Source organism: Vipera ursinii, assembly GCF_947247035.1.
Source record: "Vipera ursinii genome assembly, chromosome: 4".
Taxonomy (NCBI): Eukaryota; Metazoa; Chordata; class Lepidosauria; order Squamata; family Viperidae; genus Vipera; species Vipera ursinii.
In genome coordinates this window covers 117,464,572-117,477,877 of record NC_139514.1, presented here as the reverse complement: position 1 = coordinate 117,477,877, position 13,306 = coordinate 117,464,572, and the positions used below count along the sequence as shown (strand labels likewise).

The 13,306-nt window shown below is 42.8% G+C and overlaps 1 protein-coding gene and 1 long non-coding RNA gene across 2 annotated transcripts in view; one reads left to right on the top strand and one right to left on the bottom strand.

The window, feature by feature from the left end:
• Window positions 1-13,306, bottom strand: part of DGKH (diacylglycerol kinase eta) — a 114,503-nt gene that overhangs the window by 3,715 nt on the left and 97,482 nt on the right. Inside the window, exons 25-29 of the mRNA XM_083362295.1 lie at window positions 12,415-12,520; window positions 10,642-10,734; window positions 8,102-8,221; window positions 7,257-7,365; window positions 5,021-5,151 (exon numbers count right to left, since the gene is read on the bottom strand). Of these exons, the coding sequence (XP_083218421.1) occupies window positions 5,021-5,151; window positions 7,257-7,365; window positions 8,102-8,221; window positions 10,642-10,734; window positions 12,415-12,520 (559 nt within the window). The remainder of the gene's footprint in view (window positions 1-5,020; window positions 5,152-7,256; window positions 7,366-8,101; window positions 8,222-10,641; window positions 10,735-12,414; window positions 12,521-13,306) is intronic.
• Window positions 1-13,306, top strand: part of LOC310640200 — a 272,544-nt gene that overhangs the window by 258,573 nt on the left and 665 nt on the right. The gene's annotated exons all lie outside the window — the stretch shown is intronic.

Here is a 13,306-nt window from a genome sequence, read left to right as displayed (position 1 = left end):
TGGGGATGCTGCAACGGTCACAAGTCAACTTTTTCCCAGTACCGTTGTAACTTTGGATGGTCACTAAATGAGCTGTCAGTCTAGAACTACCTGTAAACCACAGTCCCAGATCTGCAGGATACTGCAAACCATCATAAATGTAGCCCAGTTTCCAAGTACCTGGACAGTAAACAAATATCCAGAGGGATGGTAGGGATCAGAATTGGGTCATAAGAACCTTTTCGTGTGTGTGTGTGTGTGTCCATTGTAACTTGAACGGTTGCTAAGAAAACAGTTGTAAGTCAGGGATTCCCTGTGTTCAGGAAGTTCTCAATGTACCACCCCAAAATTTATGTCGCTAAGTGAGAAATTCGTTGAGGGAATTTTGCCCCATTGTGCAACTTTTCTTGCCACCCTTGCTACGTGAATCCCGGCAGTTGATAAATTAGTAACTTGGTTGTAATGTGAATCTGGCTTCCCCCGTGGACTTTGCTTGTCAGAAGGTTGCAAAAGGGGATCACGTGACCCCCGGGGGTGCCGTGACCGTCATAAATGTGAGTCGGTCGTCAAACATCCAAATGTGAATCAGAGGACCGCGGGCATGCCGCAACGGTCATAAGTGTGAAAAAACGGTCTTCAGTCTTTTTTTTTTTCAGTTGTAACTGTGAACTGTGAACCATCACCAAGCGGTTGTAAGCTGAGGACTCCCAGTATATTGGGGAACAGGAGAAATGCTCTAATCCAGGGGTCTTCAAACATGGCCTTTTGATGACTTGTGGACTTCAACTCCCAGAATTCCCCAGCCATCCAGCAACAATACCCTAAGCCAGAGGTCTTCAAACTTGGCCCTTTGATGACTTGTGGACTTCAGCTCCCAGAATTCCTCAGCCAGCCTCCATTTTGTTTGTTAGATTTAAGACAGGGGTCTTCAAAGTTGGCCCTTTGATGACTTGTGGACTTCAACTTCCAGAAATCCTCAGCTGAAGAATTCTGGGTGTTGAAGTCCACAAGTTATCAAAGGGCCAACTTTGAAGACCCCTGCTCTAATCACTCCTCTAACTATAGAGTCTTAGTTTTTTTTAATCCCTGAGGGATTTGGGAGCGTGCTGAATCCAATCCAAGGCCAGTGCTTGTAGCTCCTTGGAGTAACTGGTGTGTTAAGTTTCAAGACTTTTACTTGCGGCCTTCCTGAAGCTCAGCTGGCATTGCAGTCTCCAACTAGCCCTTCATTCAAAGTCTAGAATTTCCACCTTAGCTGCAGTTTCCTAGTTATGCGCTGCTGCCCTCCTACGCTCATTTCAGTTGATGCTTCCACTCTCCTGTTCCAGTTTAGGACCGTCGGACAGCAGAGCAACGAAACAAGAGTTTGGAGTCTCACCTTGCCTGGCTGTTAAATGAAATTTGGGGGGAAGAGGGGGTGTGTCAATATGATCTTCCCTGAAAATCACCAGAAGGCCGGACAAGAAGCAACAGAGGGAAACTAACCAAAGAGGGAAGCAACCTAGAACAAAGGAGAAATTTCCTGACAGTTATAACAATTAACCAGTGGAACTACTTGCCACCAGAAGCTGTGAATGCTCCAACACTGGAAGTCTTTAACAAGAGACTGGACAGCCATTTGTCTGAAATAGCGTAGGGTTTCCTGCCTGAGCAGGGGGTTGGACTAGATGACCTCCAAAGTCCCTTCCAACTTATTATTATTATTATTATTATTATTATTATTATTATTATTGTTGTTGTTGTTGTTGTTGTTGTTGTTGTTGTTGTTGTTGTTGTTGTTGTTAGCTGCGAAGTCGTGTCCGACCCATCGCGACCCTATGGACAATGTTCCTCCAGGCCTTCCTGTCCTCTACCATCTTCTGGAGTCCATTTAAGCTCACGCCTACAGCTTCAGTGACTCCATCCAGCCACCTCATTCTCTGTCGTCCCCTTCTTCTATTGCCCTCGATCTTTCCCAGCATTAGGCTCTTCTCCAGTGAGTCCTTCCTTCTCATTAGGTGGCCAAAGTATTTGAGTTTTAGCTTCAGGATCTGGCCTTCTAAAGAGCAGTCAGGGTTTATCTCCTCTAGGACTGACCGGTTTGATCGCCTTGCAGTCCAAGGGACTCGCAGGAGTCTTCTCCAGCACCATAGTTCAAAGGCCTCAATTCTTTGGCGCTCAGCCTTTCTTATGGTCCAACTTTCACTGCCATACATTGCAACTGGGAAGACCATAGCCTTGACTATACGCACTTTTGTTGACAGGGTGATGTCTCTGCTTTTTAGTGTGCTGTCTAGATTTGCCATGGCTTTCCTCCCCAGGAGCAAGCGTCTTTTAATTTCTTGGCTACAGTCCCCATCTGCAGTGATCTTGGAGCCCAGGAAAATAAAATCTGTCACTACCTCCATTTCTTCCCCATCTATTTGCCAGGAATTGAGAGGGCCAGATGCCATGATCTTGGTTTTCTTAATGTTAAGTTTCAACCCAAGTTTTGCACTCTCCTTCTTCACCCGCAACAAGAGGCTCTTTAGTTCTTCTTCACTTTCTGCCATTAGAGTGGTATCATCTGCGTATCTTAGGTTGTTGATATTTCTTCCGGCAATCTTAATTCCAACTTTTGATTCATCTAGCCCTGCCTTTCTCATGATGTGCTCTGCATATAAGTTAAATAGGCAGGGTGACAGTATACAGCCTTGCCGGACTCCTTTCCCATTATTATTATTATTATTATTATTATTATTATTATTATTATTATTATTATTATTATTATTATTATTATTCATGATTGGTTATCCTGCACCTTCTATTCTCCTAAACCTTACAAAGAAATACAAGTAGGAGAGTCCTCCACTTACAAAACAGTTTGTTTACTGACCGTTCAAAGTTACAGCGATGCTTCCGGCCTTTTTTCACACTATCGACCGTCACAGCTTCCCCGCGGTCACGTGAGCAAAATTCAAATGCTTGGTGACTGACTCATACTTATTATGACGATTGCAGTGTCCCCGGGGGTCCCGTGATCCCCTTTTGCGAACTTCTGACAAGCAAAGTCAATGGGAGAAGCCGGATTCACTTAACAACCGGGTTACTAACTGAACAACTGCAGCGATTCACTTAATGACTAGGGCAAGAAAGGTTGTAGAATGGGGCAAAGCTCCCTGAACCAAGGTCTCACTTAACAACAGAAATGCTGGGCTCAATTTTGTGACTGTAAGCCAAGCATCACCTGCACACAAACTTATTTCTGTAATATCGAGCAGTGTACCGAGCTGTACGTGTATAAACACACTAAAGCAATTTACTACGATACAAAATCCGATGCAAGTAAAAAGTTGATTTATCCGAGTTCCTTCTGCTTGTGTGTACATGCACTGCTCTTAGCGTTGTGCCATGCTTGGTCAATCATTTGGAAAAGTGCAAAAGTACAAACGTTAAGCACCCATCTGCAGCTCTTTAAAGCAGCCGAGTCCTAACCCAAAATCACACTGCTGGTCTCTGTCATCCAGAAAAGGTGCGGTCGCTTTAAAGAGCTACAAACAGATGCTTTTTTTTTGTTCTTTTCCATGTTTCTGGAATCAAATCCATAGCTCTAATTGCTATATTGATTTTTTTTTTGTATTCCCTCTCTGCTCTCATTTAGGCCCTGAACTAACCAAAATGCTTGTTAACATGCAAACTGGATGTTCTCTCTCTCTCTCTCTCTCTCTCTCTCTCTCTCTCTCTCTCTCTCTCCATATATATATATGAATGAAACCGACAATGAAATCCAAACTGAACAAAATAATGGTATGATGGAAGGCTTTTCTCCTGATTATGATTATGTTTTTATGATTATTAATTTTCTTATTTTGCATGTACACTGAGAGCTTATGCACCGGAGACAAAATCCTTGTGTGTCTAATCACACGAGGCCAATAAAGCTATTCTATTCTATTCTAATTTTCTATTCTACTCTATTCTATTCTATTCTATTCTATTCTATTCTATTCTATTCTATTCTATTCTATTCTATTCTATTCTATTCTATTCTATTCTATTCTATTCTATTCTATCCCATCCCATCCCATCCCATCCCATTCTATTTTCTATTCCATTCTATTTTGTATTCTATTCTATTCTCAAGGTTGACTCAGCCTTCCATCCTTCCCAGGTCAGTAAAATGTGGACCCAGATTATTGAGGGCAAGAGGCTGACTCTGCAAACCGCTTAGAGGGGGCTGTAAAGCACTATTCTATTCTATTCTATTCTATTCTATTCTATTCTATTCTATTCTATTCTATTCTATTCTATTCCATATTTTCTATTCCATTCCATTCTATTCTACATTCTTCTGTTCTATTCTACTATACTGTACTCTATTCTATTCTATTCTATTCTATTCTATTCTATTCTGTTCTGTTCTATTCTATTCTATTCTATTCTATTCTATTCTATTCTATTCTATTCTATTCTATTCTATTCTATTCTATTCTATTCTAACCTATTCTTTATTTTCTATTCTCTATTCAGATTTATTCTAATTCTATCATTCTATTCTATTCTATTCTATTCTATTCTATTCTATTCTATTCTATTCTATTCTATTCTATTCTATTCTAATTCTATTCTATTCTAATTCTATACTATTCTATTCTATACTCCACTCCATTCTATATTTTCTATACTATTCTCCTCCACTTCTATTGGAGTACTGAACTGAACAAGCTCCTTGGATGAGAAGAGAGAAACATTTTCAAAGAAAAAACCCCCCAAATGTCCGGTTGCCTTTGGGGGAAAAACAAAAAAAACCTTTGGGGCCACCTGGATGACGGAGGATCTGCCCAGGCCTCTTCCAGAAGGAACACACTTGTCCTTCTCGGTCTTCCCAGGCCGAGAGAATTCAGGCTAACTGACCGCAATTTTGGAGGGGGGGGGGGTCGGGTGTGTTACGCACGCAGGGATGCATGTTAAAAAGCCAAGCTCCAGGCACACAGCTGGGAGGGGGGGGAGGGAAAGGGGGAAAAGCTTGTCATTCATTCTTCGAAAGGCTGCTAAGGCAGAAAAGTAGCAGAAACGCAAATACCTTCAGGTCTCGCCTCTCCAGGTGCAAAAGCTCAGAGCCTCGGATGTCGTGACTGATGAAGATGTCTTTGTATTCTCCCAAACTCAGCAGGTCCAGCCAAGCCGCTACTTCATCCGTGCCCCATTTCTGAACTACCAAAGTTAAGAGCAAAACCCCCTTAATTTCTCTACAGGCTGGGCCGCGCGGCGAGCGAAGGTTAGGCCGCGGAGGGTGAAGGACAGAAGAGAAGAGAACAAGGCAGTGACAGCAGAAGTCGGGGGTGACGGGCAGCAGCTTCGGGCATGCAGGTTTAAAGGGAGGGAAGACCCCGGGAGTCAGAGGGCTGTCTTGACTTCTAGCCATGCTCTTGGCTCCAACATCCAGCTCTGCCCTCAAGCTTCCCAGGCCCACCTCGTTAGCTTCTTTAATTAAGTTCTCGGGGCTGCCTGCACAGATGCCTAGGATATGCAAATGGCAATATATCGTTTCCAATAGAGGAGAATAATTCATAGTTGAAATGAGGGGCCCTTGGTGCTAACACTGATGATGTGACCTAGTTTGGCTAATGAAATGTCTGCAAGAAAACAAGCAATCTCAGGGAGGACCAAGGAGCCTACAGTTCTCCTCCTCCTCCTCCTCCTCCTCCTCCTCCTCCTCCTCCTCCTCCTCCTCCTCTTTGCAAACTCCACTCCTCTTTAGCACTGATGACGTTCCCTAGTTTGGCTAATGAAACGCCTGCAAGAAAACAAGCAAACTCAGAGAGCACCAAGGACACCCCCCCCCGAATATATTGATTGAAATGCAAACGGGGGTGGGGTGGGGGGGGAAATAGCCTTTGTGGAGACTTAAACAGCTGCCATGTTTAATTCACGCATTACTTCTTTCACCTGATCAAATAAACAGGCCTCCTTTGAAGGTCTGTACACATCATGGGGGCCCAGAGAAAGGACTTCAGTACTGGAGGAGGCATAGATAAGAAATTGGGTGTGCATTTTATCCAAAGTGGCTTTATCAGAAGCGACCTGTGACCCAGGATACCTCCATCCAGTTCCAAAGGCAGTTAGTTAATCCTTTCAAATATATCCCCTCCAATTAATTAAAAATTCTTCGTGTGGCTTTGTATTCTAGCATTTTGAAATTGAGATCCTGGTGTGACAATTGTTTTAAAAACAGGGCTGCTGTACCATATAATGCAACCTGCCACAGTGAGGAAGTAAAACGAGGATCGTCCGTTTTCCTAATGAAAAGTAATGTTCTATGGCGCTTCAGCATCTTAAAAAGTATTATTTTTTGGTTGAGATAACAGTTTCTACGCTGATTTTTTTTTCTGCAGAGGAAACTTTGAACAGTGCAGAAATTACCAGCATGTTCTGGAGGAGAAGAAGACTGTATTCACAAAGGACATCGGTCAAGTTTGGTCTCTTGTGGTGGCTAAATGGTCCACTTTTAAAATACATTGAGCACTTGACTGCATCTGCTAGACAAGACCAGTAAAATAGCACATCATGTCTTTAACAGAAACTCAATGGCTTGCTAAAGCTTGATGAACATCTGAGAACTTTCAAGGGGTTGTATCTTCTAGAGAAGACCAGCAAAATAGCCTATCTTGTCTTTAACAGAAGCTCAATGGCTTGCTAAAGCTTGAAGAAGACCTGAGAACTTTCAAGGGGTTGCATCTTCTAGAGAAGACCAGCAAAACAGCACATAATGTCTTTAAAGGAAACTCAATGGCTTGCTAAAGCTTGAAGAAGACCTGAGAACTTTCAAGGAATTTCAACTTTCTCCGTTGATGGAGATGTTGTAAAACATATGGGGCAGGAAACTCAGAAGTCCAATTTATGGGTTCTGAAATCCCCTTGTGTGGTTTAGGCTCCAAATATGAAACCCTTTTCTGAACTTTGGAGAAGATGGTGGGCTTCAAAAGGGCGAAATAGGCTTTAAACATTGCAAGATGCCCAAAGTGTTAACTTACCCCTCCAGACCCCATCCCCAAATGGATCCTTAATTTGCTCCCTTTTAAAATGTAGCCCACAGTGTGTCACACAAAACCTTGTGGCCTCCTTAAGACATGACAGTTACACACCCTTGACCTGCAAGTAGATGTAAGGGACAACTTTCTCGTGAGATAAAGAAACTTCAAGTCATCATGAAGATGGAATAACAAGGAAGCCCAAGGCAAGCTCAACGCATATTGGGTTCTACACAATCCATTCACAATTCTATATTTTCTAAGCAACAGTATTTTTTAAAAGCATACCAGGCTGGGTGTTGGTCTTCTGTTTTTGAACCTTTTCCTTTTTAAACTTTGGCACTATACGAAACACGGTACTGCGACTGTTTCTTTTACAGTATTCCAAAGGAGGATCCTAAAAAGATAAGAAGATTAATTTTTTTCTTTTTGTTATATATATATTCTATTCTGCATTCTATTCTATTCTGCATTCTATTCTATTCTGCATTCTATTCTGTTCTGTTCTGTTCTATTCATCCACCAATTTATTTGTTAAAAGCAATATGGAGGAGATTAAACTGTAATATTTTTTTTAAAAAAAGATCCTATACACTCAGTGCAAGATGTGCTTCATTGAAAAGGATTATTATGAGATAAAATACAATGGATAATCTTTATAAGATGAAACAAAAATTAAGTTACCAAATGTTTATTCTTTTAACAAATAAATTGGTGGATGAATAGAATAGAATAGAATAGAATAGAATAGAATAGAATAGAATAGAATAGAATAGAATAGAATAGAATAGAATAGAATAGAATAGAATAGAATAGAATAGAATAGAATAGAATAGAATAGAATAGAATAGAATAGAATAGAAAATATGGAATGGAATAGAATAGAATAGAACAAAACAGAACAGAACAGAATAGAATAGAATAGATTTTTCAATCTCAATCAGATGCAACTCCCTGACTGCTGAAGGGATGCTTGTTCACAGAAGGTTCAAATTCGTCCTCCAATTCATCTTCAAAGCATCCACAATCCCTAACAGTAATTTTCCTGCACATGTCTCAGACTTTCAAGGTAGGTCCAATCAAACAGAAAGAACAGCAAGGGTTCAGCCCTGGCGTGCATGAATTCCACCCACCTCGTCATCATTCATCTGTAGAACATAGCAGAGCCAAGGAATTTCAGCCAACTTTCTCAGTTCCGTCTCCAAATTGTGCACCGCTGACACCAGCAACTCCTCACAAGGAGATTCCAATTGCTACCAAAAACAACCAAACATAATTTTATTAGGCTGAATTGTCTAACAAGAATCTCTGTCTCTCTCTGTCTCTGTCTCTCTCTCTCTCTCTCTCTCTCTCTGTCTCTAGATAGATAGATAGATAGATAGATAGATAGATAGATAGATAGATAGATAGATAGATAGATAGACAGACAGACAGACAGACAGACAGACAGACAGACAGACAGATAGATAGTTCCAGAAAAACATCTACTTCTGCTTCATCGACTATGCTAAAGCCTTTGATTGTGTGGGTCATAACAAACTGTGGCAAGTTCTTAAAGAGATGGGCGTACCAGACCATCTTATTTGTCTCTTGAGAAACCTATATGTGGGCCAAGAAGCAACAGTGAGAACTGGACACGGAACCACTGATTGGTTCACAATTGGGAAAGGAGTCCGGCAAGGCTGTATACTGTCGCCCTGCCTATTTAACTTATATGCAGAGCACATCATGAGAAAGGCAGGGCTAGATGAATCAAAAGTTGGAATTAAGATTGCCGGAAGAAACATCAACAACCTAAGATATGCAGATGATACCACTCTAATGGCAGAAAGTGAAGAGGAACTAAAGAGCCTCTTGTTGCGGGTGAAGAAGGAGAGTGCAAAAGTTGGGTTGAAACTTAACATTAAGAAAACCAAGATCATGGCATCTGCCCCTCTCAGTTCCTGGCAAATAGATGGGGAAGAAATGGAGGTAGTGACAGATTTTATTTTCCTGGGCTCCAAGATCACCGCAGATGGGGACTGTAGCCAAGAAATTAAAAGACGCTTGCTCCTGGGGAGGAAAGCCAGGGCGAATCTAGACAGCACGCTAAAAAGCAGAGACGTCAACAAAAGTGCGTATAGTCAAGGCTGTGGTCTTCCCAGTTGCAATGTATGGCAGTGAAAGCTGGACCATAAGAAAGGCTGAGCGCCAAAGAATTGAAGCCTTTGAACTCCGGTGCTGGAGAAGACTCCTGCGAGTCCCTTGGACTGCAAGGCCATCAAACCGGTCAGTCCTGGAGGAGATCAACCCTGACTGCTCTTTAGAAGGCCAGATCCTGAAGTGGAAACTCAAATCCTTTGGCCACCTAATGAGAAGGAAGGACTTGCTGGAGAAGAGCCTCATGCTGGGAAAGATCGAGGGCAAGAGAAGAAGGGGATGACAGAGAATGAGGTGGCTGGATGGAGTCACTGAAGCAGTAGTCATGAGCTTAATGGACTCCAGAAGATGGTAGAGGACAGGAAGGCCTGTAGGAACGTTGTCCATGGGGTCACGATGGGTCGGACACGACTTCGCAGCTAACAACAACAACATATATACAACAACAACATCTATCTATCAATCTATCTAACAACAACATCTATCTATCAATCATCATCTAGCTATCTAGCTATCTGCCTGTCTATATCATATATCTACAGTATCTCTATGTCTGTCTATCTCTGCCTGCCTGCCTGCCTGCCTGCCTGCCTGCCTGCCTGCCTGCCTATCTATCTATCTATCTATCTATCTATCTATCTATCTATCTATCTATCTATCTATCTATCTATCATCTATCTATCTATCTATCTATCTATCTCCATATCCATATCCATATCATTATCCATATCTATACCTATTCTTATATTTATGTCTATATATCTATCAGCCATTTCTCTCTCCCTCTCTATCTTCTATTTATCCATCATCTATCATTCCTCTATCTGTCTGTCTCCATCTATCTGTCTGTCTGTCTGTCTGTCTGTCTATCTATCTCTATGCATCGCTATTCTCTCTCTCTCTCTCTCTCTCTCTCTCTCTCTCTCTCTCTCTCTCTCTCTCTCTCCCCTCTTTCCTGGAAATGTCTCTGTTTAAGGACATAAAGTCATTCCCCCAACTCCGATCTCAGTCTAGTTACAATTCCTGGAGGGATGATTAAAATCCTCAGCTCCTTTATTTCTCCCCCACCCACCCTCTTCTGACTTACTCTGCTTTATTTCCCGAAAGCCCGTTCTTTCTAGAACAGAGGTCCCCAACCTTTTGGGCGCCAGGGACTGATGCTCTGTGGAGAGAGGTTTTTCCGCAGACCGGAGGGTGAGTGGTTTTGTATGCTGCCTCCATCCCATGGATGGGGGTTTGCTTGTTTGTTCGGACCGGTTACTGGCATGCCACGGCCCGGTACCGGTCCACGGACCAGGGGGGTTGGGGACCCTTGTTCTAGAAGACCTAGTGCTCAAGAAGTCGGACCTTCTGCCTTTTGCGTGAGATGATTCTGGAGCCTCTCAGCCTTACAGATACAGGATGGATAGAATCCACCACGTCAGAATCGGAGAGCCAGGACAACCGACAGCGAGAACATCAGGGATGGTGTCCGGAAAGGGTGTAGGCAACGCCAGGTGATAGATGAAGACATTTTTAGAGAGTTTCATCTTACCAAGGAGACTTTTCCAACCAGCAAGGATTCCGTTTCATCATGTAACGCCTTCACGGTGGCAGCGATTTCCAAGGCGGTATTTCTGCTAAGGCTCTGCAGAGAGAAAAAAAAAAGGCGTGAAGATCCCAACAACACAAAGCTGTGAATTTAATTACAGGCCCTCCTCGACTGACAACTGTTCCTTTAGGGACCGTTCAAAGTTACAAACGGGGACTCGGAGCCATTTTTCACACCTACGACCCTGGCAGTGTCCCCAGGGTCACGTGATCAGGTTTCAGAGGCTTGGCAACTGGCATGTACTTATGACGGTTGCAGAGGCCCAGGGTCACGTGATCCCATTTTGCGACCTTCTCACGAGCAGAGTCAAATGGGGAAGCCAGATGCGCTTAACAAGCCTGCAGTGATAACTTAACAACTGCAGTGTTTCGCTTAACTGTGACCAGCAAGATCATAAAATGGGGCAAAACTCACTTAACAACCGTCTTGCTTAGCAACTGAATTTTTTTAAAAAAAATTATTTTAAAGAAATAAAAACATCCAGCATCAGAGACTGGTCAGATCAGAAATTAATGGGTATACAACTCTTTATTCAATTGACAATGATTCACTCAATAAAAGTACAGCATTAAGCATTTTTCTAAGCATGTGTCAGTTCTAAGCTGACCTTAACAGAATAACAAATAACAGAATAAAAGACTTCGAAGGGACCTTAGAGGTCTTCTAGTCCAGTCCTCTGCTCAAGCAGGAGACCCTGTATCATTCCGGACAAACTGTTGTTCAATCTCTTCTTTAAAACTTCCAGTGTTGGAGCATCCACAACTTCTGGAGGCAGGTTGTTCCACTGATTAATTGTTCCAACTATCAGGAAGTTTCTCCTTAGTTCTAGGTTGCTTCTCTCTTTGGTTAGTTTTCATCCGTTGCTTCTTGTCCTGCCTTCAGGCGCTTTGGAGAATAGCTTGACTCCCTCTCCTTTGGGGCAGCCCCTGAGATACTGGAAGACTTCTATCCTGTCCCCCCTCATCCTTCTCTTCATTAAACTAGACATACTCAATTCCAGCAACCGTTCCTTGTATGTTTTAGCCTCCAGTCCCCTGATCATCTTTGTTGCTCTTCTCTGCGCTCTTTCCAGAGTCTCAACATCTTTTTTATATCATGACAACCAAAATTGGATGCAATATTCCAAGTGTGGCCTTACCAAGGCCTTGTAAAGTGGTCTTAACACTGCAGGTGATCTTGATTCTTATCAAGAGTTCTTATCAAGAACTTATCTGAAGACAGATTGTCAGAGGGTGCACAGTCCTATTGCGCTGAGATAACCCAGGAGTAAACACAGTAAACGGTGGTCTATATTAAACGGTGGTTTATCTTACACTGTCTACAATATCATATACTGGGAACAAAATACATAGATGTGCTAATACAGCAGGCTCCAAACACAGCAATTACAGCAGGGAACAGAAGAGAGAGAACACATCAGCAGAGCCTTCCCTTTATACCAAGGCTGTTCCAACTTGGCCCTTGTATGACTTGTGGACTTCAACTCCCAGAATTCCTCAGCCAGGCACGCGTGCCTGGCTGAGGAATTCTGGGAGTTGAAGTCCACAAGTCATACAAGGGCCAAGTTGGAAGACCCTGCTTTACACAAAGGCTCTTAAAGAGACACAGACCCTGCTGAGTCATTCTCATCATTACTTTACATCTTACACCCCACACTACATAAGCTGGTTAGCTGCCAAATCAATACCTTGACACAGATCTTTCTTTTTTCCTTACCTCAGGGAATGTTGGACCGGCTTTGGCTAAAGCATGAGAGCAGGCATTCACCGCATGGGCTAGCTCTTGTTCCAAGAGGCTATGAGCTTTGGCAGCTTCACAGATTCTGTGGAAAACAGCAAATCGGGGAAGGGAGGGTTAAACAGAGAAAGAGAATTTACAAAGGCCAGAAAATGGCTGGGTTCTTTCTTTATTAAATTTACAGGCTGCCCATCTCAGATGGACAAAACTGGGTTGCTTTAAAACAGAATAAAAACAGTAAAAAGCATCCAGTGTTCAAAACATCGACAGCCACATAAAAATAGCAGTCATTAAATAGAGGCGGCAACCACAATTGAGCTCCAGGTTTCTGTTGTTAAGCAAGACCTTGGTTAAGAGGGGGAGTTTTGCCCCATTTTGCGACCTTTCTTGGCACAGTTGTTGTGAATCACTGCAGTTATTTAGCAAAATGGTTGTGAAGCGAATCTGGGCTTGCCCAATTGGCTTTGCTTGTCAGAAGGTCACAAAGGGGGATCCCGTACCCCCGGGACACTGCGACCATCATAAATAGGAGTCAGTTGCCAAGGGTGTGAAAAAATGGCCACCAGTCACTTTTACCAGTGCTGTTGTAACTCTGAATGGTCACTAAACAAGCTGTTCTAAGTCGAGGGCCACCTGCATTTTCGAGAAGAGAAGAGAAGAGAAGAGAAGAGAAGAGAAGAGAAGAGAAGGGAAGGGAAGGGAAGGGAAGGGAAGGGAAGGGAAGGGAAGGGAAGAGAAGAGAAGAGAAGAGAAGCAGAAAGAGAAGAGAAGAGAAGAGAAGAGAAGAGAAGAGAAGAGAGGAAAGGAAAAAAGAGAAAAGAAAAGAAAGGAGAAGAGGAGAGGAGAGGAGAGGAGAGGAGAGGAGAGGAGA